This window comes from Marmota flaviventris, chromosome 9, assembly GCF_047511675.1.
Source record: "Marmota flaviventris isolate mMarFla1 chromosome 9, mMarFla1.hap1, whole genome shotgun sequence".
NCBI lineage: Eukaryota > Metazoa > Chordata > Mammalia > Rodentia > Sciuridae > Marmota > Marmota flaviventris.
In genome coordinates this window covers 91,583,608-91,609,056 of record NC_092506.1, presented here as the reverse complement: position 1 = coordinate 91,609,056, position 25,449 = coordinate 91,583,608, and the positions used below count along the sequence as shown (strand labels likewise).

Genomic DNA, 25,449 nt, shown 5'->3' with positions numbered 1-25,449 from the left:
GTGCCTTCAAAGGATTTAAATGGAACAATAGGAATGGGGGAAGAAGCCCACCAAACACATAATTTTATGCAGCAAAATACAGTCAAGTAAAATTTCAGCACAGGTACAGGGTATGGTTGCTGTAGGACAATGATTCATTCCAGACTCAAAGACTCCATCTTTAACAATTTAACCTGCTAACCAAAGATCTGCAACAAAAGGACAGTTTAGTATGCAAAAAGAATAAGGGCTAGCTACATTTTCCAATATGGCCCACCATTTGACTTCTACAATCCTTTGTATACTCTTGTAATTTCTCAAATAATGTTTATAATGATAAAAAAAAAAAAAACCTTTTAAGCTTTGTAGATATTGTAAGAACATCTGCTGTTTTTTTCTTTTTGGTGGGTACAAAAACCACAATTTTGTACACAGAACAAGATTATAAATAAGATCGATAACATGAGTGACCCGTAGTCTCTGTTGATTCTACATTGTAGACTGATGATTTAACGTCAACATTTTCTTCATTTTGTTTTTGTTCCTGGTAGTGGAGATGGATGCAATCTGTGAACCGGCTCATGTGACAGAGTGAAGGTTACAGCAAACAAGAAGATGACCAACAACTTTTATAGAAAAAAGTCTCTAAAGTTTATTACAGTGATGGCATTTATATCAATTATTGCAATGTATTGTTCCCTAAGATGGTTAGAAAAAAGAATCGTGTTGTCCTCTACTGAATTTACGTCAGTTAAAAAGCAAGCATGTTTCAGTATTTTTTTTTTCTCCAAAGTAAGTGTAAATACTTCCTTTAATTTTTTTTTTCACAGGATTTACATGTTTGTTTATTATTTTCTTATCACAGTTTAGTGATTTGTTTCCTCAGCTGGATATTCTTCCATTGACTATATGGGTGTTCTGGAGACGCAGGTTAGCATGTTCATTGACTTCTATTATCTATTTTATCCCTTTCCGTGACGACAAAGGCCTTTCTGAGCAAGAACTTCAGTGTAATGCGCTAACAGGCAAGTCTGATTAGTTTTTAAGTCCACTCAGTGAAATTTGTTGTTGTTAATACACCCGTCCCGGCTCCCCCCCCCCCCACTCCCCGAAAAAACCTAAATTGTGAGTTTTCCTGATATAAAATCTGAGTTTGGGTTTCCGAGCTGAGCTCATGCACACGTTGCTGCTGCGGCTGAGGTCCCCGCGCTTTAGGACGTACTTCCCGCTCTCAGCCAAAAGATTGGTTTAGCAAAGACCCGCGCTTGCGGTGTCCCTCAGGGCTGTGTTTCCATCAGTCACCAACACAGTTTAATTAAGGCACTCAATTATTTTTTTGGTTTTTATGGTAGGTCCGATGCAATGACAGCCAATCCTGAACTTTGTCTAATTGCAGTTCCCGTGTGTACAGCCTTTGGGCAGTCTGGTGTCAAGACGCGGCCGTTTTCTCCCACGCTCCCAGTGATGGATAACCTGGCTTTGTTTCTTATGGCTTCAGAAAAGGTCAGCTGGGTTGCATGGAAAGGAAACAGAGAATGTGGTGTGTTATGATATTACTGTTTGTTCAACAAAATATGACACAACAAACACCGAAATATCAATAATTAGACATCTGCATTTTTTTTCCATATTTTTTGGTCATATGCAAACTGTTTATGAGGGAAAGAAAAGCTGAACTACCCCAAAGAAGCCAAGCTTCAACTACCCTGAAGTTTTTCTCTGCAGTCTAGAGCTTGTGGTCCTACCTATTTAAAAAAACTAATTCTAAAACCAAAAAATTAGGTTCCATTTAGCAAATTTTGGGCAGGAAACATCTTTGAACTTGCTCTGCTCCATACCCTAGAACTTCTAGTGAAACTCAGAAGTTCTTTTAGGTTTTACAGTATTCTTTAAATCATATTATTGTTTTGTTAGACTGTCTTCTTCATGGTGCATGGATTAGACTCTTCAAATTATAATAAATTGCCTAAAATACTATATGTATAAATACTGATGACAGATATTCCTGTTTCTATAACACAAACCTATGCACAGACACTTTCATTCATTCACACCCATTATAGACATGACTCAGAACAGCACAGTTACTGACAGCTGGTTCATTCTATGCCTATTATGGAGGCAAGGGTCATATTTCAAAACTAAGCTTCAAGAGGGGACAGCAAAAAGAGGCCTGTCTCAAGACCTGCTAAATGGCCATCAATAGGAAACTTCCCAGATTAAGGCTAAGGGGTCAGGTCTCTCAACTCCTCATTCCATTCCTATTCCCAATTTATTAGGTAGCAGATAACAGTACTCAGAGGAGAAGCAGACATTGGTATGTAAATCTAATTACTATCCATTCACAACCTCTGAATTCTTTCTAGTAACTGACTTATAATGTTAACTCAAGATGTTCCTCAAGTTTTTTAATGACTTAGATCATAATTCTCTCACAATTCATAATGTAGTAAATTTCCTGTTGTGAATTTAAGTTTATCTAATTTTTTATGAAATTCTATCCCTGTATTTATTCTGCTCTGGATTCTAATATCAGAATAATTATACATTAAAACAAGTAAGTTAATAAGTAGGTTAAAAACTGTTTGAGTAAACAATGTTTGAAAGTAATTTGTCCTGATAACTTCAAAAAGTTGAAATCAAATTGTTGGTAATGATATATTTATGATAAAATCCAAGGTAAATTTCATAGTTCCGTTTTAGTGAACAGTTTAAAAAAATTAATACTTATTTTCATAATCAGGACTTGGCATACATCCTTTACAGAAACATTAATATTTTTTATATTTAGAAATTATGGAAATACAATGAAGATTTTAGGGGAAAACAGCAATATTCCCCTTGCCTTAGCCTGAGTTCCTGGGATTGCATATTGATTTAAATTGAACAGAAGGTGAATTTTAGTATGCAAATGAGGAAATTAGAAATGAAATTATTCCATCCAATTAATATACTGATTGGATTCCTTAATCAAGGACCTCACTCATATGGCAGACTCTTACCTGAGGACTAGAGAATCTCGCCAGATAACAAACATGTCTGTAATAATCTTGTTCTTTGGAGTAAGACTCTTGGGGGGTTGTTATTAGAGATGAATATTTTCCTACTCAATATTAGAGTGAATATGCTTTGGGATATTTGTAAAAAAAAAGTATTATCAAAATAGTACCATCGTATCAGGAAAATATAACAATGGAATCTTACATTTACAAAACAGGCAGGGATTGCTATCATGATTTCTGGATAACTTTCCCATGTTATACTGTTTTTCACTGTTGTGTTAGATGGATAGTTTGGGGGTCAGAGCTATGGGTTCTTGGATGTTTGGAATACTCCAGTGCTTTTTCTATGAGCTTCTAGAAAAAAATAATTTGGGGGGGCAGTTTTGACAGCTTAGGTTAAGTAAAGAAAAACTAGAAAAATGTATATCTATGAGTTTAATCCAAGCCAATATATTAGCCCATCTTCAACATTAGGAAGCTTTGGAATCCTAAGACCACTCAGGCTTGTTTATAGAGGACTCAGTAAGTGGTTCCAGATAATTCAAGTTTTCTACAGATACTACACTTAAATAAAACTGAGGCCAAAGTCTCAATATGTTTCTCTAGATTCCATTTCAATAAAATAGATAATTATTAAAAAGTTTAGATTTGTTTTAATTTTTATGAAACACTAGAATATGATTAATAAAAACAGTATAATGTTTTTAAAGCATTTACAGAGGCTTTTGCCATGAATCTGTTTTTGTTTTCTTTCTTTTCTTGATCAGGTTTGTGAGGAAAAGAAAACCTTCAAAGCTCTGAAAATTTCATATACTCTCAAATAACCTCTCCTCTTTTATATTAATGCAAATGAGTGTATTATTTAATGAATTTTTAACAACTTTCTGTTATCTTTTTAAATATGCTCTGCCATTTTTACATTCTATACTTACATCACCCACTTCTTCCATAAAATGTCTTTTCTATTCCTTTTGGTTGACCCTACGGAGCCCCCTCAGACTGGAAGATGTCCTACAAGTTTATCTATGGTGTGGATTCGGTTACATTATCATGGCTCTCACCGTTATTGTGCATGTTCCCCTTAAGGGATGGTGACTTTTAAGTAGATTTTCCAATATTTCTAGAAATTTGCAAGGTTTTTTGTTTTTATTTTGGTTTTTATTCTGTGACAATATTATCTAACTTATAAATCATTTATATAATTAAGTCAATAGAGTTTTTGAAAGGAAAAAGTCTTTTAATTTTATAGTAAAGTAAAAACTGCTTATGCTCAAGGCTTCTCTACAGGTGCAGATCATTTCATTCACCCTGAATGCCAGTGTCTTTTAAAATTTCAGATCTGAATGCCTTCCTTTTATTTAAAATGTATTGACTTAAAAGTTAAAATTTAGCTTTAAAGGTAATTCATATGATGAACTTCAATGCCAGGTTCTGACTCCAAAAATATTATTTAGTGCAAATCATATATGTATAACCTGGGAATTCATATCACTTTTTAGCAATTTCCCAGAACTTTGTAATAAACTGTTATCCTTGAGTATTTCTTTCTAAAGGTTTTAAATATTCTCTTTCTTTTTCTTTGCTTTCCAACCCTTGGACCTTGCTAATGGCTGGCATGCCAAAGAAACATCAGTTTTAATGAACTAATAACAACAAATTTTAGGCGTCTTGTAAAATTCATCTCAGAATGCAGTCCAAGTAATTGGCTCCACAAACTTATCAGATATTGCTTTCTTAGTTTTGGAGAGTTTCTCCTTAACTCTGTAAAGGTTAAGATGACAGCATTCTCCAGATGGACAAGGTACCTTGACACCATCTCTGTTTGCTCTTTTGCTATTTAGAAGACATGGTCAGCATGTCTTAATCTGAGGGAATTGAGGTTTAGTTCTTAATTCTTTTACACAAAACTTGAAAGAACCACCTTGGAATTATCTGTGTGCAGTTGTTCTCAGCCATTAATTTCTAGATTGTGGATAAAAGCAATTAGATCTTGGTAAACAGGGATGACTTTGTTCTTTAACATGCCAACAAGTACTTGAATAATTTCTATATGAATAAATATCAAAATCGGGCACATTTATTTGGTATAACCTCAGATGTATGTCTTATTACAATTTATTTTGATTTTGAGTTTAGAGTACATCAAGTACTGAATGTCTCTTGAAGGTTCAAAGACTTATTTATCATGTAATCAGAATGAGAAGCCTATTCACTAGACTATTATATGTCATTTTAGAAAATAGTTTTTAAAGTTCTGGTTTTAGGAAGAACAATAAAAAATCCATTCAGGTCTTACTTTAAAATCACTTCCTATCATTAGAGGAAAGAAGAAGTGGACATTTAGATTCTTATAAAAAAAAAAATCTCTATCTCCTGTGTTTTACTGAATGTGTACAATTTTTTATTGTGACAGGATGAGAGAATGTGAATAAGTAAGGCTGACCTGGCTTGTATAAAAGCAATTGAAATAAAAAAAGTATGTAGTAACTCACTGCAATTTTTTATCATTTACTGTATCACTCCTATAGAACACATATATTGCTGACATCTTTGATGGAAAAACTGCTCAATTGTCTAAAATGCCTGTTTATTTTAGTGCAACTGTGTATTGTAGTCAGAATTCTGACAAATACTCCTCCCTAAAGGGTTGACTCAAGGACTTCTGTCATATGAACAAAACCAAGGATTTATGCTTTGAAAATATAGAAAGACCACTAATGGTCAACAAATTAGAATAGGAGCTGAAATTCCTTGAGAACATACTATGTGCCTTGGAGTTTTTACATGTATTGTTTCTCAGAAAACAATATGACCTTATCAAAATAAGTAACTGCCTAGGTTTCCATCATTCAAAACAGATTTTGTTTTCATTTTTTCAGCACTTATCCTAAACATGGGCTATTACAGAGAAGATTTGCCTGGTCTGTGTGCATGGAGGCCCAGATCTAATTTCCAATTTTCCCCAAATTTCAGGAAAATAATACTGTTTAAATCATTTTGCAGAGCAATTCTGGTGCTTTTTTTGTCTTTCTGAACCTTGCAATGCAGATATCTATTGACAACACAAAATTTCAAACAGTACATCTGCAGCCAAAGAAAACCGAACCACTTTGCACTGAAGTTTTCAAAAATATAAAGCTCTAATTAGAAGCAAGCAATACCACCACTGGACAGACAGGTCACAACACTGCGTTCACAGGATGCATCCCCCACTCACTGGAGTAGGCCCTAAGTCCTACCCCTAAATTTTAATACTTTCGGTTCCATATACGTTGTAACCTTCTCTATAGGTTGCTAAATTCTGGGTATTCTGCGAGGAAGTTGGGTTAAAAGTCTGTGCACTCTTTGCCACCTTCATTCTCTTCGCTTCTGCCCTGGACTTGTAACAGAACTCTATCAAAGCCACCAGCATTGCCAAGCCCAAGCCGCCAACCAGAATGTAGAAGACGCCTGCTACGTTGCTCAGGCTCAAGGCACTCGTCTTGTCCTGGGGGGATAAAGACACTTTAGTTAACTGTGGAAATGTCACATTCAAAAGATAAAAGAAATACATGAAATCCAAATAGCCAATTAAAGTAAATGCTTAATTTAAACTGAAATTATCTATAAGTGACTGATGCAGGTTTATAAATTTAACTATAAAGCTTATAACTTTCAGGAGAAGTGAAATTATGATAATTATCAATATATTGAATATAATTGCATTCATTAAAATCTGTATCATTTTACCATTATGAAATATGCAATGAAAACCACTATACTTAGCCATATATAAGCATTTATATATTTACACATAGGGTGCCAGAAGTGGGTTTATTATAGAGTTTGAAAATGACATATTTAAAATCCAATTATGTAAGAAAGGGGACTTCTTTTTGGCTTTGCTTCCTTTAAAACTCAGTTTTAATGTTTGAAATTCCTCTTGAATAAATCTAACTCCATAAATCTCCTACTGAAGGAACAAGGATCTTCTAAGCTGATAGTTTCACATTTTGTTTATCATTACTTTACAAACTATATAAAAACAATATACTATGGTACATATAATTTCTTTCTTTCTGTTATGTCTATATGGGAAATCTCATGAAAAATATCACTTTTGCATATTGAATACTATTTAGGAATAATTATATAGGCATAATACTTGGGTAGTCTTTTTAAGATAATTTTTAAAAATACATAAATTATCATGGTCAATTGAGAAATAAGTTATTTATATATGGACAAATTTATAATTATTTTTAATGCTTTAAAAATACAATTCCATTCCCACTTAAATATATTAGAGATTGATTAATATTTTAGACATTATTCTTCAGTTTTACTATATTACTGTCTCATAATTAATAGTCAAACATATGATTAGAAAATATTAAATTTTAAGAAAAATTCAGAATTTCCTTAATAAATTAAAATAGTTTTATTATATAACATTATTTCCAAAAGTATTTTTTAGACAACCTGGAAGATGCTTTGTGGTCATCATTTTCTCAGCAGTATGTTTTGTTCAAAATGTGAATCAGAACCTTAAATAGTTTTATTAGGAAAGTGTTCATTTCAAAAGATGTATTATATATGTTGTTTACTTAGTCATGATATCAACTAACTAGGCCAAAAATTTAGGGTAATTTCAGTTTTAAAATAATCTTTCATTAATTGTTTGTGTCTCTCAAACTTTACATCAGAATTTGAGATTGGTTCCTTTTCTGGCCAATCTTCTGGTTCAAATGCAGATGAAAGTGGTTGATATGGAGATCAGATCTGCAGAAGAATCAATTAACCTGACTTTCTTTCCTTCTTAAATTAACTGAGGTTCTCCAATTTAAGCCAGCTACTTGTTTAATGTCTTAGAATGACGAATAATTCATTTATTTTCTAGGAGAAGATACAGAAAAAAATAAAAGGGGATTCAAAGAACCTTCAACTATGACTTTCAGGCACTGTTAACTATTTTCTATTAACATGTTTAAGTACCTTATTCAAAGATATACATTATATATTGTTTTCTTCAGAATAAAAATATAGCTGTACTTCACAGAATTTGGTCTATAGGTTTCTGCATTGTTCTGAAAAGAATTCATAAATTAAAGGTCTTAGAACTTGAGGATATTATTTGTAAACATTGATTACTAAAATAACTTTGATTGGAGAATAGAATTGGAAAGTTCATTCTGTTTATCTGTTAGCACAGAAGTATCAAAGGGCCTCTTCAAATCAAAGTGGAGTGTGTGGCAATATGATAACAAAAGATTGAACTTTGGAATAAACATTTATTTAATATTTAGCATCTTTTTTTCTGGATGACTATGGATTAATTTCCCATTTTGAGAATGTATCAGTTCTTGAAATAATTGATTTCATAATCTTTAGCTCCATAAGGAAAACCTAAACCAAAAAAAAGCCACTACTTTTATTAGTGGTACGTAGTTTGAGAATAACAAGGAATTTTGTTATTTTATATATATTTGCAGTTAATTTAAATTATTTAAAAGCCTTAATATTGGGGAGCACGTTGTGATTCCCTGGAAAGTTAATCCCTGTGGTTGGAATTCATGATATTAGCTTCTGATTTAGGCTGTGGTTCAGTGCATAGAGAAATGTTCAGTTTTTAAGGTTTCCATATGATTTTGACAATTGCTCCCGTTTATTGTTTTGTGAACACAAGAGGAGGCCCGAACTGCAGCGACTGACCTTGCTTCCCGAGTCCTTGGGTCCACATTCACCTTTATCGTACCACCATTTGTTTTTCAGCTTGTCTAAGACGCCTGCCTCACTGAGTTTCAAAACGGCAAGGTTTACAGGAGTTCTTCACGTGGAAAATAACATAAATAACATTATATATGTTATTTTATGTTATTCAAGTAAAACTACATTAGAATCGCATGGTAAAGTGACAGAGCAAAGGCCACAGTAGGTGTTATGTCTTGTACTGTAGGCCCAGGTTTAGGATCAGACATAAAACTGGGGCCTGCTCCATCGCTTTAGGTAACAGGCACATACTGCTAGGGAGGATCTTTAAATAAAATGTATGCAATTACTGTGAATCCAAAACTATTGGCCTGGGTTGGGTTCCTTGAGCATTTATAATTTCCCCACATAAATGTGAGTCTCAATATCCAGAAGCTTTCTTCTTTCCTCTTTAAGACTTAATGAAAGTGGCTGCAAGTTGACAGACAGACATAAGCAGAAGGTAGACAGGACTGCTTTCACTTCTGACATGCATTATGATTCAGCTACTAGGACTTTGCTTTCTGCTCTAAAAGTATGTCCACAGTATCCATCAATAGATTGACTCCTTACCCACTGTATTCTAAGACCTCATTGAAAGAAGAGAGTGACTCTAGTGTCACAGACTAAGAGCATCTCATAACTCATGCAAAGATCCTCATAAGTCTAATATGTAAATTATTATTTAAAAATCATAGCCCATGCTGATATTTTGCTTCTGAATTGCAGTATTTACCCTAAATAATATCACCAGAGCCATTTTCATCTATCTTATCTTGAGTTTACTATGTTAATATACTCAAAGTACAGGTGAAGTGATTTTAAGTTAGTAATGATAGGTTAGGGGTTACTAAAATTTTTCTGACTAGAAAATGATTCTTACTATAAAGTCATTTGAAAAATGTTCTTCTGTCTTTGATTCTTTCAATACTAATAGTGTATAATGAGTCTGAGTGAGATGTCAGCTATCATCTAGTATCAATATCTTGAGTAATATAAAATTATCCCAGCCTTTCATTTTCTATACAACAATATGAAAGTCAAGAAGATGAATAGGAAGCACTATCTGCTAGGATCATTTGTTGTTACTATCTTTATGGTTGGTTGGTTTTGGTTTCTTTCTGCTGGAGGTTGGCTACATTCCTATGGACATTTTTCAGGCTGCCACAGTCATTTTGTCTGGTGTATGATTCAGAGCCTTACATCTGATTGAGTGCATTTGGTGAAACACAGCATGCATTTATTTGGCTACCAGAAGATTAATTCCATAAACCCAGCTACATAACTAGGTGATGTATTAATAATGACAGTGATAATGATTAATGCTTATTGTACACTGACTGTGTACCAGACAGTTTAAAAAACATTTTACCTCTTTAATACTGTCATTCAGATTTTGCAAATGAGAAAAACAATGAGAGCTTAACTCAACTATTTACATGGCTAGGTGATAGCTGAATCAGGATTTGTCATAATCTGACTTCATAGCATATGCAATTAAAAATATAACTGAAGAATCAGAAAATGGGTTTTCTGGGTGTAATTAAATTTTTTTCTAAAAGTTAAACTAAAATCTATTACTTTCCATAATTTAGTTTTGAAAAATGTTTCCAAAATACCACTTTTTCATTTTGTTTGTATGGTTTTTGAATACAACTTAAATTTTGTATCAGTGTTGTAAGATCTTACTATGGCTTATATTCACTAATCCATTGAAGAAGTAATATGCATTTGCCAGGATCCCAGAATATTAGGTTGTTTTTTTGGGCTGAAATCTGACATAAGCATGATTTAACACTCTAAATGCTGTTTGGAGATGGGGTAGTTAATTGAAGTGCTTAAGATGAACCAGAGGAATCTAGGTTTTACTAACTATACCGTGCCTCTTCCATACATACTTCAGTTCTACCTCCATTTATGAAATGATTGTTAAAAAGTCAACAAATGGGCTGATGGTAAACTGTGAAGGAATGAATTAAAAAACCCTTACACCTCTAAAATTATACCTTTTCACTTATCCTTTTTGAAAGATGTAGGGCCCTTTCTTCATACCTTTTGTTAAATTTTTATGGCCAAAGATTCCTTCACTCAGAATTTCCTAATACTGGGAATGGCTACCAGGTGAGTAAGGATGCTGATTATCTCACATCGTGGAGTGTGAAATGGAAGCTGAATAGTTCAGTTGTTGGTCATATAAGTAATAAATCCCTTGAAGGAAAGTACAGTGGTTAATTCTCTTTTTCTCCACAGGTTCTACCACACCCCCCAATCAAAGCAGAAGTTACATAATTTGGTGTTGAATGGAAGGTTGGAGATGTGTTCCATTCCCTCAACTCCATCCATTACAATCCTATGAATGACAGGGGATCAATTTTCTTTGTATAGGAACCTTTCCATGTGTGGCACTTGTTTCTGTGTTTTCTCCATTCACGAGATGAAACACTTAGGAAAATTAGTGTTTTCCTACCAAGATTCTATATTTCAAAATCAGATCAGCCAGGACTTTAGCAGTCTTGTGCTAAGATCTCTTGGTATGCTCCCTCTACACTCAGTTGGCAGCAATTGTCTCTCCTGCTTCAGCTTCCCAATCAACAAAAGCTTTAGAGCCAGCTGCATTCCTGGATTCTGTACTTTTCCTTCATATTTTACCTCTTTTGAGGGAGATCAGGTCAAAGGGAGGGGTGAAGTAAGTTTAAAGAGAAGATCAGTCACCCGAAGAAGTCCAAAATGAAAATGAAAAAACAACAAATGATGTCTGATAATTTAGTTTGATCTAAGGTAGGTCAGGCCATTTAAAATAGCACCTTTCATTACAAATTCAAAGTAGGGCATTATTACCATTTAGATTGCAACAACCTATTCTGTTGGTGATAAACTTTAGGTCAATGTACAACCTACTAGGTTTTTTTGTTTGTTTTTTATGCAAACAAAATTCTTGAGGGAAAATAGAACATACTATAAATTTCATTTTAGGTGAACATTTTATGTTAATTTTTATAACATTTTGGAAAGCTACTTGTTAAGATTTGAAATAACTTTTTAAAATAAACTTTTCTGGTTCATATTTGTGAAAGCAATGACTACGCACCTGAAAGAAGAAGCAATTTAATTTTGGAAATGATAAGATTAGATTCACATTTATTCTTTTGGACAACAAATATTTACTGAGTGTCTAGTATATAACAAACAATGTGTTCAACAAACAATGTGTTGAAATTGATTAGATCTAAGTTGTTTAATCATTCATTTAAATCAATTACAATGATTTTTATTACATAATTTTGTTCCCTAATATATGTACATTTCTGCTATATTTTTCTGTTTTTCTCTGGAAGGTCTTAAGTATCCACTAAAATGGAACTTCAGTATATTTTTAGAAAATTTTATCTGTTATAGCTTTGTTATACTTCTTATGTTTGTGATAAAAATAAAGTAAAATTTGCAAACAAAAATTTTCTAGTTGGAATAATATATATGTTTTTATTCTTTCTGGTGTTACTATAGGACTTTTTGATCTTTCTAGTTTACATAGAGGAATGCTAGAATATTAGTATAAACTTGAATAATTTTGTCTGTATATATATATATATATATATATATATATATATATACACTTATTTATACGCTTATAGAAACTATCAGAAAAATTCTAGGTAATTTGGGGCTCCAAAATTAATTAATACTCCTTAAAATGATATTATCATGCAAATGTGATTCTTCTCCCTCAAGGCTCAGATTGAGGCTTAAACTCTCAATGTAACAGTAGTGTGGTGAGAATCTTTAAGAAGCCTTTGGTGATGAGAGAGCTCTGTCCTCACAAATGGATTAATGCTTTTTTTTGAGACAGGGTGTTTCCTCAAGATTAGATTAGGTTTCATGAGACTGGGCCTCTGGGTCTCTTGCTTCCTCTCTTACACAAGACCTCTTTCTCTCTTCTCTTTCCCGCTCTTCACTATGAGATGCCATATGGAATTTTAAGGTGTGTCCAGGTATCCTAATCCACTCTGCTTCGACTTTCTATCCACCATAATGATGAGCCAAATAAATGTCTTTTCTTTACATATTACCCAGAGTTGGGTATTTTGTTGGAGCATTTCAGAATGGATTAAGACAGATGGTGCCTAGGATACAGGCAAACTTTTTACTTCCTCTTTCTGAAGTAGATAGACTCCTAATAACAATTTGAAAGGCTTTTGAGAATGGGTTTAGGAAGGATTAATTGCAGCCACCCCGAGAAAGATACTCCCTGATAACAGTATTGTTGTGTGAATTAGATGGCCAAGTGAGATAACATATAATCCAATGAAGTTGCAGATAAGCAGATTTGGACAAATTTCTAGATTAAAAAAAAATCTATACTCTTAAATAGATACTTTAAAATTTTCATTATTTTTACTTATCAGTTGGAGGTAGTTATTCAGTCAGAATTTTTCCATCTGTGGATTGGTTTCTTTAAGTCTATAAAGAGGAATGCTAGAATATTAGTATATAGGGGACACTATGTAGTATGTTCTGCTAATTGTATTTTTATTGCCACATTATTTTATGAAGATGAAAATATGACATGGATGAAGTAATGATAGATTTGTTCTTATTTTTCTGGCCTGATAATTTTGTAATTGATCCATTAATGGAAGGCAAAAAAAAATGTGTACTTTACATAACTATCTTTGAGTTCTTATTTTTTCAATAGAAGCCTGAGGGTTTTATATGGAAAAAAAAAACTTTCTGGTAGGATTTCTTAGTTCAAGGTGGAGCCATATCATTGCTGTTATTTACAAATAATTGGTAAAATTTCTGGCCAAGTAATGGTGAAGAAAATAAAACAGATTTACCTTCTCTGTTCTTTGTCATCTCTTCACTAAATTGCTCTGCTCTTATAGAAATTTGCATCTCTTCCTGTTTTTCGAAAACATGGCTCTGAGGACTATCAAAAAAAATGTCTGATCCACAGCCTTTTCTAACTACAGTTTTTCAGTGAGTATTTTCATCAGATTTTTTAATGTGTCAACAAATTGATAATAGTTGCAAATATTTTTGCTTTGACAGTAATTGCATACTTAGTTTGTGAAGGGATTTGACAAGCAATTCAACTGGTATTAGTAGGTCCAAACCATATGTCTCCCAGCAGATGCACCTATTACTTTACATACTGTTTACCCGCTTTTGGTGACATTGAGGCTAACCTTGGAGTCACCTCCCCCGCTGCCACATTCTCCTTTGTCGTACCACCATTTGTTTTTCAATTTGTCCAAGAGGCCTTGTTCATTCAGTTTTAAAACTGCGAGGTTAACAGCATTTCTTGAAACGATAAAACATATTTTGTAAGAAACTGCACAGCTGTTAAGATGTTAGAAGGAATGAGGACTTAAGCTCTTTTATAAGCTTCTCCCAGACGCTAAATAAACCTCTCATTTTGCCATCCTGCAGTCCCTTCCACCAGAGTCCAAACCAAAGGCAATTGTAACCAATTTCAAATGTATTAAACATGCAGTATTTGGTGCTGTTCATTTTCATGGTTCTTTTATTGTCAAATAACTGATCTCATCAAACAAATATATGATTTTTTTTTTTTTTGCACAACAGTAATAAACTTGTATTTACTCTTAATTGAGAAAAAATTGTGTCTCTAATTCCTTTACCTCTAAGAATGTCAATGACCCAAGAGAGACTGGAATGAAAATTCATTCTCAGAAGGTAAAACCAAATGGCATAAACAAACCAACAAAGCAGTCATTAATTTTGTATACTGATTTTCTGACAGCAAAGATTATGGCTTAATTACTATTCCCTTTATTTATGTGGGTTTAGTTTGCTTGATTTAATTGGTCTCAGAATCCAGGTTAGCTCGGTTTCATGGGCTGAAAAGGACAGGCTAGTCAAGAGACAGTAGTAGCAGCTCTTAGGGATAAGTTCTTACATATAAAGTTCTTGTTGCTTCTTGAAGGCATTAGATTCTATTTAGAAATTAGGATCACATATCCAATTTGACTGTTTAAATTAAGCAATTAAACCCAGGAAGCAATGCTGCATGTGATATGGACTTTATAAACAAACACTTTAGATTAGATTTTCTCTATGTTTATGGGGGAATAGGGACAGCAAATTCAAATTATTCTAAGAGGATTGAAAAAAAAATGTTATGGGCTTTTGTTTCCCATGCATTTGGTTTCTTTCCTGCTTTCAAGTTACAGTTTTTAATGAACCATTAACTTTTCCAAGAGGTTTCTCCAGAATTTAATGAAATTTCTGTTTTACCTAAGGAGTGGTTTATACACGGAGGAATTCTGGCTACAGTCTGTGCTATTTGAGAAACACTGAATTTGGTGATTACCTAATGCCAAATGAATTACAGAGCAGATGAAACAACTACAACTGTATTGATGAATAGCATGATTTGCAAGTAAAATGTCATTTAGCTGACTAATAAAGTGTTGGCTATTTTACTACTAAATAGCCTGTTAAAGTGTAAAATGTTTTCATGGTATTTCAGGTGAATAATGTACTTTTCCACTGTTGTGATGTGTTAATCCACTTGAAGAGTGGACATTTCCCATGAGCAAACCATACGCTTTAGGAGCATTAACTCTCTTTAAGACTGCCATTTACTACATAGATAATTAAATGATTAGGTGTTCCCACATTCCCAAGTGTCACGTTACTGGCATAAAATAATTAATATATTTCAAAATGAACAATATCAGGTGATCAGTTTAATCACCAAAAGGACCAAATTAAAATGTAAAAATAAATAAATACTCAGTGAAGCTAGAAACATCTATTTTTTTTTTAATTATGTTGGGAATTTTGTATTTATAAGAAACTACATTTGTCTTTCAATGAATTGAAACTACTAAAGTTTTCCTATTTTGGAGAAAATGACTCTTATAATTCACTTTATTTTAGCTTTAAATATTCATTTTAGGTTTTTTTTTTTTTTTTTAGTGAAGCAGTATCCAAATTATTTTATATGTTGGTTTAGACCATTCCTTTGATAAAATTAAAACCATTTCATGAGAGGGTTATTTAACAGGGTTATTAGCCATATCCAAAGACAGTTTCACAGCACAATAAAAAACAAAAAAGCAAAATAAAGGAATGGATAAGGAAAAAAAGCTTTATGTTGGTAAAATTGTTTGGAATCAAGCTATCTACAAAAATTATTCTAAAACATTGTCTTTCTAATACCATATAATAGGCCATGTAAAAACAGATTAGTTTCACACTGCTATCCATATGTGTGTACATATCTATATTTGATTTTACATTTGATTAATAAATAAGTCATTGCCCCGTTCACAAGTAATTCACATTTTCCTTCCAGAAATATGTGCTCCCTCAGTAAAGTCCACTTAATATCATCATATATAAAATTTTCTTTTCTTTGATGATATATAGTGGAAGGCACTTATAATTAATATCTTCAGCATTTCAAAATTTCTTGATAGAGCCTGTTATTTTCTGTAATTGTCAAATTAATATGTCATTTCCTTACATAATAAATTTAGGTCTAAAGGCCTCCTTGGATTGCTATTTATACTGCAACATAAACCACATATATCAGGACCATTTGGACATCTGTTCTATTTTATGGAATGACTAGTCTTTTCATATTGTTAATAAGAATCATTAAATGGTTAAAAAAAGTATAAAGTTGTTTCTGTCACTTTACTACACTAGGTTAAAAAGTATTTTTTTATTCAGCAAAAGTGACAAGGGAATCCTGAAAGAATTGTAGTAAACAAGGTCAGGGCACCCTAAGCAGTCAGGTAAACGAGGGACACAGGAAGAGATCCTTACTGAAGCACATTTAACTACTGCTTTGGAATCTCCTTGATACATCTGAGAACTTGATTTCAAAATCAATGTCAGAAACTCATATCGATTATAAGGGATATTTGTACTTTAGTTAATTATTAAAGAAGGCGTAATAGTGGTCTGCTAAGCAAAATAGAGAAGAAAAATATTGTGGGTTATTTCTTACATTAATTATACCTTTTATTGTATTAAATACAACTTTTACAGAATAAAGTCAATTAAAATGATTTTTTTTTTCCCCATTTAAAAATGGGAGGGAAGGAAGAAATAGTAGCTGAACACATTCTTGCTGGATATATAAACCACACTGGAAAACCCTGGTGTGTTGACAATGGCCTTTTACAGAGTGCAATAGAACCCAGGAAATTTTCTTATTTGCCTTTGCCTTTTATGCATCATGTGAAGTCTACGTAAGAAAAAGTCTCCAATTAGTTTTTTTTCCTAGTGGTGAAATGATACGGAATTTGACTATGGGATGAAAATGCTCACTTGATCAAATTCCAGGACCTCTGGAAAACCTCCAAAGGTTTTATTCCTGGAATTCCCTTCAATTGAGCTTGAGATTATAAAATTTTACCTTACTGCCTGATTTGGGACTTAATTTTGTTAAGGATGTAGTTGAAATGTTACCTAAAACAAAACTTTTAAAGCAGGAAACTAACAGATTTACTTTCTTCATTTATTAATTTTGGGTAAATTTAAAAAATTAAAAGTAAGACTTTTCTTATAAAAAGCATGCTTAACAACAGGCTAACACATTTGCCACTCCCTTGACTCTTCCATAATGACTTATCACCAAATTCTGTAGAGTCGAATATGCTCGGGATTACTTTATGCCTTATGCGTTATATTTACTTCTAAACTATCTGTCTTATAGTGTAATTTCCCGTTGGTGAGGTATTAAAGTGTACATTTGCTAAAACATGTATATAAATTAATGGGACAAATTTATAAAGCTTAAGTTTAGTAAAGTGTTTTTATGATTTCCTGTATTATTGTAAAGAACTGATGATATAAACACTTAGAATTAGTTTCCGACCGATCACAGGATATTCAGGGCATGTGTAGTTTGTAGAATAAATAATTTGCAATAACAGGTTTAGCCTGGCTAAAACAAATTCAATTCTTTTTCACTTACTTGGACAAACACTTTAATGTTGGATGGCCATAGTATGTGGCCCCACTACAATTTATTTCTCTAACCATTGTGTGGTGTTAGTGCTCTATTATCCTGTTAAAAAAGGATTCCTTAGTTTTATACATATGAAAACATCTCACTGATTTTAAGATGGCTGTTTTCACTGACATGCTATCTTTGTACTATGTTCTTTATAAAATTTAAATACCAGGTGTTATGATGTCTAAAATATTTATCAAAACAAGACTGAGATTTTTTTCATAGTTTCCATCCAGCACATCCTAATGTAGTTTAAAACAACTTAAAAATGATGTGAATTAACAAGAAATTGTGTAATGAAATAAGGAAATTCCTTTTGAATCATCAAAGGGCTTTGATAGATAATTTATGCAGGAAGAAATACAAATCATATACAAGTAATTCAATCTTAGTTGGAATTAGTGAGTTAAAGTACTATAAATTCATTTTTCTTCATTCATATTAGAAAAACAAAAGTAAACATGATGTTCAATATTGTCAAGAATTTAATATTGTGGGCAATCTCATAGATTGATGACAGTGTTAAAAACCAGAAAAAAAAATTTGCCTTGATAAAACAGAAGCTTTAACCCAATCCTTATCCTTGATCCAATAATTCCTCTTTTAGCAATCAATCCTAAGAAATTAGTCAAAGATGTTGGCAAAGTAACTTGTAATAAATCTAATGGTATATTTCTTTTTGTTTCAAAACATAGAAGACAATGTGCATGTCCCAAAGAAAGGGAGAATTAAATAATTTTCTGTTCAGACCACTATCTAGAAGCTTGATTTAAGCCTCAAAACTTACAAACACAGATGCTCAGACCTAAGCCTATTCTATCAGATTCTTCTGGATTACATGTAAATGTATGTAGGTTTTTATAAAGCTTTTGAGGTAGTAGTGACAAGTACCATTTATTCCTATGACATATTTCATAACTATTAAAATTTAATGACTAGGGAAAATACTGACAGTATGATGTTAAGTGCAAAAAAAAAAAAAAGAAATTTGTATATTCTTTGTGATATTAGTCTGACAATAAGCTATACATATATTTAATACTAATAAAAATATTGGCTAAAGATACAACAAATTTTTTTTTTTCTGGGTGGAGGGTTTGTGATTAATTTGGATTCCATTTGTTTTTTATGCTTCCTCACTCATTTAAAATTTTTTACAATGGGCAGTGATACTTTAGTAATTGGGAAAAAGCAAACCAAAAGACTATTCTCATTTATTTTATAAATACAATGCCTTATAGAATTGTTCTCTTCAAGCCAAAATTTATACTCTACTTTGTATCAAATATAATTTGAGAGAGAAGTAAAATCTAGGGGTTATTCTTCAGGATCTCAGAAAAACATTAATTGTTCTTAATTATATGATTTGCTTTGGTGCACTTGGTTTTGTGCCTCTGATCACAGGATGGAGAACATGTGCAGTACTTGGCTTCTATCAAGGTTCTACTTTATTTGTGGGGCATGGGTCAGGCAGAGAAGTATGAACACTGTAGGAGTTTCAGGCCTGCCCCATCAGGTAGAATCTGCAGGAGGTTAATAGAACTTTCAGTGGCCCAGAGAGAAGGCTTGCCCTTTCATACATATTTAGATAGACAAGGTGAGTCTTCTCCCTCAGGCTCCATTAAATGAAAGTGACTGAAATAGACTTGAGTCCTGGTAAGTGGGCCATTTATATTAGAAAAAAATGTATATAGATCTATTTCTAGAAAAAGAGGTTTCATGGCTAACAACTCTGTTCTTTCCCCATTAAGTGTTAGGGATCTTCAGAAAAATTATCTTTTTTTTTGGTAGGAATTTTATAAAACACAATTTGTTTTCCATCATACTATATATTGACTATATCCCTTCCTTGAAACCAAATTTAAATTCCGAATTGGAAAACTCATCTGATTTAAAATTCATTGTAATGCAGATACACACACACACAAACACATTCACCCATACATGCTAAATTTTGGGGGGAACTATTTTAATAAGAAAATAACAATTTTATGTAAAATGAATACAAATTAACTGTATATAGACTATTCATTTTGTTATTAAATGATGGCTGCAGTGTAAATATTGTTACAAGAGTTGCATGCATGAAATCCTGTTCCATATAACAATATGAGTTAGGTAGAAGAGCAATATATAGGTAGAAGAGCAAATATCAACTAGGATCTACTTCTGTAATTTCATTAACGATGCTTTTCCAAATAAAGGTGGATGAAGCAAGTTAGCAGAAAAACAGAGTTTATAACTAAAAATCACAACTTTATATTGTCTATTAAAAACCAACTGCAAAAAATAACTTATCAATCAGGAAAATATAAAAAATAAATAAAAATCAATAGAATGGCATATGATAAGAAGTCAAGAGCTAAATATGTCTAAACTTAAAGAAAGGCATTTGTATTCACATTTCTAAACTTTATCGACTATTTAGGCCTGGAAGAGTAACCAGTCCTAAGCATTATCAATGCTCCACTTAGTTTTCAATTTCACTTGTAGCTGTGCTATTACTTTTCTTGGCAAATTATTCCTTTCGATAGACAAGCACAAGGCACTTTTTTGCTTCATTGGATTTGTGCACTCATTTCCAAAAGCAGACTTTGGGCCAAATTGCTCCACACATACATGCAAAAATTTTAAAAAAATGATAATATGTTTTCACTTCAGTTTGCCTTTTCAATGACAAATAAGGTTTGCAAAAGTTTTGTAGGTGAAAAGACAACTCATATCCAGCATAATTTATGAGTATTTGAAAAACAATTTGATAAATCAAGATGGATTTATGTCTTTACATTGGATTTTATATAAGCAAGTTAATATACAGACCTTTGTATTTCATATTCCAAGTACTTGTATTCATATTGATTCCTAAACAAATGAAGTAGGTACTGGCTTAGCTTTCAAAAATTGTCTCTAAATTTCTTATTCTTTGGAATTGCATGACTAATTCTTATTGGAGAATTGAGCCTGAAGGATGTGAATCTTTGAAAGAGCATGGTGATTTTTAGGAGATTGTCTGTCAGCAGTTATAGCCAGAGCATTAGCTAAGGATTGTGATAATTTTAATTGTGTATTTTATGTTGAATGTTTTCAATGGTAACCCTTACATATATTTTATGCAGTTTGGTTTCATGATTTCATCAATTTGAGATCACAGAGTAAATTCTCTAACCTACTTTGGGTCATGGATTTCTTTAAGAATTTAATGAAAGCTGGATACATTCTCAGAAAAATATACATAAACATATAAGAATTGACTGGCATACAATTCTAAGAGATTCACAGACTTTGGAAAGAAAATAATGAATATGGATTTAAAAAATCTGTTCTAGATTTTAGTACACTATTTTAAAATTAACTAATAATTCCTTTTATGTAGAAGAAATTAAATGACATTTTTATCGCAAAGATGTCTCCTTTCAATAGAGAAGGAGTTTTAAGACTGTCATTTTTCAGGAAGGGACTTCTAAGCTAGTGGTCTCAATCTATTATTATTCTGCAAACATATTATGTGTGAGACTCTTCACAAGACTGCATATTAAATTGACAAAATAAAAAACAAAACTGTAGAAGGATACTTTTAGTTATAGTTAAATAAATTGATAGAATATCAAATATTCATTTTATATAGTGTAAATTTTATTTATGGTATCCTTGGGGTACTTTTGAGATTATGAGGGCTAAAGACTTTCATCCAATTCACACTGTTGTTATTATTATCTGTGTTCGAATCATATAAAAGGGAGCTTTGTTTCCAGGTCAAATCATGTCTGCCTAGATTGTGAAGCACTTCACGTATCCTCTGAATATTATTCGCGTTTCAAGTTGTGGTTATTATTAGTCTAAAGTACAATTTCAAAAATGAGAGTGCTGGTCACTGTCACATTCACAGCATGTGGGTGGTTCATCAGTTCTGGGCCTTTCATGCAGATGCCTTCCCTGGACCAAGATGTGCTGTGTGGACTTGCCCCTGTGGCTGACTTGGATGCTTCATCCTCTAAACCATGCTCCTTTCTCTCTTTCAATGATAACCAAAATACAAAACCATTCTATGAACCACAGGTCATGTTTCTTTTTCTAGTCTATGCTGAGGCTAAAAACTTTCATCAACTGCTTTAAAGACTTAGAATCCTAGAATTTTTGAGTCAAAATGTAGGTTAGAGGTTATCTCCAACCTTTTCATTTTACTGATGGTCACTGGGGCCTAAAGAAAGTTAGGTGACTTGTCCATCAAAGCCCAGCTGGACACAGGTCTTCTGCCTTCTGGTCCAGTGCTCTTTCCTAAGTACTGTGATGCTCTTTTGCTTCCTGTTGGTGCCCTTTCCTATATAGTTATGCTATTTATTCAGTCCTTCTCTGTCTTGCTATTTCTCTTTTTTCCTGAGAAGTTTCCTAGGTGTCAAAGAATTTTCCCTAATTAAGCTTTAGAATCAGACTTTCATATCCCCTTTACTAGTAAGTTGGCAACTTCTGATATCTCTGGCTAAATCCTCCTTGAGTTGAGATAAAACCTGAAAGGCAGTTAGTCTTGTTAACTAAATTGATCTTTCCTAAATACCCAAGAAGGAAGAGGAGCAGATAATTTTCTTTAAAAAGCATCCCAATTAATTATATGCTGACTTGATTTAATTAGATGGTAACATTTATTTTCTCCCAAGGTTAAAATGGGGTGTCTATTTAAATACATACAAAATTCTTCATGTTCTAAGTTCTAATCTTTCAGTACATATACTTTTGGATATCCAAGCATAATATCACAAAGAAATTTTCTAATCCAATATAACAGATTAGAACATTTTTCCCCCCAGAAGAAATAGAACTGTAAAAATAAATAATAAAATAACAGCCATAAAAATTCAATTGACTACTTAAATTTTCATTTCCCTTCTTTTCCTAAAGCAAGTTATTCAGTAAGAACTGTTTTTCTGAAAAGTGCCTCCCAAATTCATACTCTCATTTCTACTAGACTGGCATCATGCAGTTGAGGCCCTTCTAACCCAAGACCAATGGTTATTTCGATCCATACTCTGCCACCCACAGTCAGAACAACCTTGCTCTTGTGCTTGTTTATAGTGCTTTGTTAAAAGCCTTCAGCAACTCATGATTACCTTTTTCTGACAGATGAGGTTTCTCAACAATTTACTTATAAAAGCTTTTAAAGTATAAATTTGGTACATTTTATTGAGCCAGATAGTGCATCAAGTTTTCATTGAATTCTAGTAATTGAATATAATAGATTTATTTCTACATTTTATAAATGAGCAAAGTAAAGCCTAAAAATTGCACAGCTAGTAAATGGCAAAGGTGGGATTAGAACCTGTGTCTGTCTAACACGGGAGTCTATTCTATGACACACTAAGCCCCCTGCAGGCTCTCTGCCTCCAGTCATGCTAGTTTTTTTCTAGTCCCAAAGGTATTTTGTTTAGAATTGATTCCACAGTCAAAATAGAACTTTCACCAGGAATTCCTTTTTTCCTTTCCCTTGTTGTTTCTGAATTTCTTATCATTTTCAGTAATCACTCACGACTCATTTATTTAATTAATATTTATCAGCTAATATGTCTGAAACTTACTTACTTGGAGTTATACATTACTTTGTGATGATACATGTGCACATATTTTTTCCCTCTTGGAGGGAAGCAACTGTGTCTTATGGTATATTATACCATTCTCAGCTCCAGTGTAGAGCAAGAAATGCAGATGATATGCAAATGACAACATACGGAATTGATATAACATTGAATTAACTTGAGCTGCTATTTTGCAAGTTACTCATTATAACAAAAGAACAGTGTGCTGGGTGGTGACAGGCACGCCTTCAACTGTGAAACCAAACAGATTTGGGGAAGACCTGATATAAAATGTATTTCAAAATTAAATTTAACAAGATTCTTTAAAACTACCTATAAAATGTTGGCAAGAGGAGCATCAAAATATTATTGACACTAGATCCTATTATAGCAGATAATTTGGTACATTGTGTAAACAAAATAATCTAGGAAGGTTCTTCAGTGAGATTATAGGTGGTTAAAATAAAGGGGTCACCAGTTCACTTCGTGTGGCAAAATAAGAACACTAAATGATTAAATCTATTACAATTTTGGCAGCATTATCTAGGGAAATATGATACTCCCATATAATTTAATTAAAATGAAAGTCCCAAGTAATGGTATTTTTATAAATAAATTTCAATATATTTATGTTTAATAAATAAAACATATCACCTTTGTAAAATTCTTCTCACCTTACCAATTAGAATATTTTAGCCTATTTTAGAAATTAAAAGTATTTATCATTAACAGATACTTAATGCCAGCTGTATATTTGGTTTAACTTGATTAAGATTTACTTCACTGAATAACTCACTAAATATGTCTAGCTAATCTTTGCATTCCAAGATTTTACATTTTCTGTCTGATTCTTGAGAGTAAACAAAAATTCAATTTGAACTTTTTTCTCTTATTTAGGGTTTCAGGTTCCTTAGCAGAAGGCAAGTATTTGGGTATAACTCTTATCATGTCAAATATGTTTTAATTGCTCTTGTTTCACCTACTTTGTTTTGTCTTTGCTTTTGTCTTGGTGGGATGACAGCACAAATAGAAAAAGAAGCTTGGGTGATAAATATATAGCTTTGTATAGAAAGAGGCCTTACAAATCAATGAAAGGAAGCTGTCTGCACTTCCATTAAAAGTTCAGAACTATAGCAATTAACATAAAATCAGGTTTGCACTACACTAAACAACAAAGCCAAGGAAATGGTGTTTTCATCTCAATTTCAGGTTGTCCTAAAGAATGTCACCACCCATTCTTTCCTTGAATGATATTACCATAAAATATTTCATAAGAATTCAAAGCACAAAACAAAGCTTCCTGACATAACTATTGTCCTTGCAGACATCAAATTCAACACATAAACAGTTTACTAAAAGTATTGTGACAATTTCCTTGTATTCTTTGGGTACAATTTCTTAAGCAGATATCCCATATGTCTGGCATATGGAATCAGGAATGAATAATGTGACTCAGATATATCCTGTTCTCTTTCCTAAAGGGGACAATGTGTGAGACAGTCTAACCTAGGTTTTGTGTGATGATCTGACAATAAATGCACCATGTGCTAAAAGTCCAATGCTTAGGTTTCTGGATTTGGCAGCCATTACAGTATAATCATCTGCATGAACAGCATGCATTGATATTAACATCATCTTCTTGATTTGTATATGTCCTTTCATTTATGTTCTCAATCACATGACTACTATTGTTCCTGATCAGAAGACAACAGTCTGTAATAAAAATACAACTTTCTGAAATACTTTTCTTTCATTAAAAATCTCCAAGTCTCTTATATCAGGATTTTAAACACATTTGTAACAAAATGATATAGTTACATTTCTGAAAGATGACTCAATTTTCGTACAATAAATTGATAAAATTCTTGTTCTTTGGGTATGTTTCTTTCTTACAAAGAATCCCTTCTTCTTGAAGCTCAAGTGCTTTATTTAATGGATACTAAAATATTTCTAAAATCTACTTTAATAATATGAGATCTAGCCTCTTTGGAGGACAATGGCAACAAAGAATTCTTGCTGAATAGGATCTAGAAGCTGGTGTCTTTTGTAAATTCCATGTGATCCATACTTGGACAATCTCAAATTCTAGTGGCTTTTTAGATCTCTCACTTGTATCTCCCCTGGGGTTCTCCCCTAAGGAAGGACCAATTTGGAAAAGATACTGAAGTCAGTGATTACTGAT

The 25,449-nt window shown here is 32.6% G+C and overlaps 1 protein-coding gene across 2 annotated transcripts in view; it reads right to left on the bottom strand.

Annotated features, from left to right (window-relative positions):
* Positions 1-1,322: 1,322 nt before the first annotated feature.
* Positions 1,323-25,449, bottom strand: part of Gria4 (glutamate ionotropic receptor AMPA type subunit 4) — a 354,313-nt gene continuing 330,186 nt past the window's right edge. The window contains exons 14-16 of one of the 2 annotated variants that reach the window (XM_027930549.2): positions 13,895-14,009; positions 6,334-6,468; positions 1,323-1,487 (exon numbers count right to left, since the gene is read on the bottom strand). In XM_027930549.2, the coding sequence (XP_027786350.1) occupies positions 1,323-1,487; positions 6,334-6,468; positions 13,895-14,009 (415 nt within the window). Of the gene's footprint in view, positions 1,488-6,333; positions 6,469-8,672; positions 8,788-13,894; positions 14,010-25,449 lie in introns of both variants that reach the window. The other variant, XM_027930548.2, reaches the window with a different exon arrangement.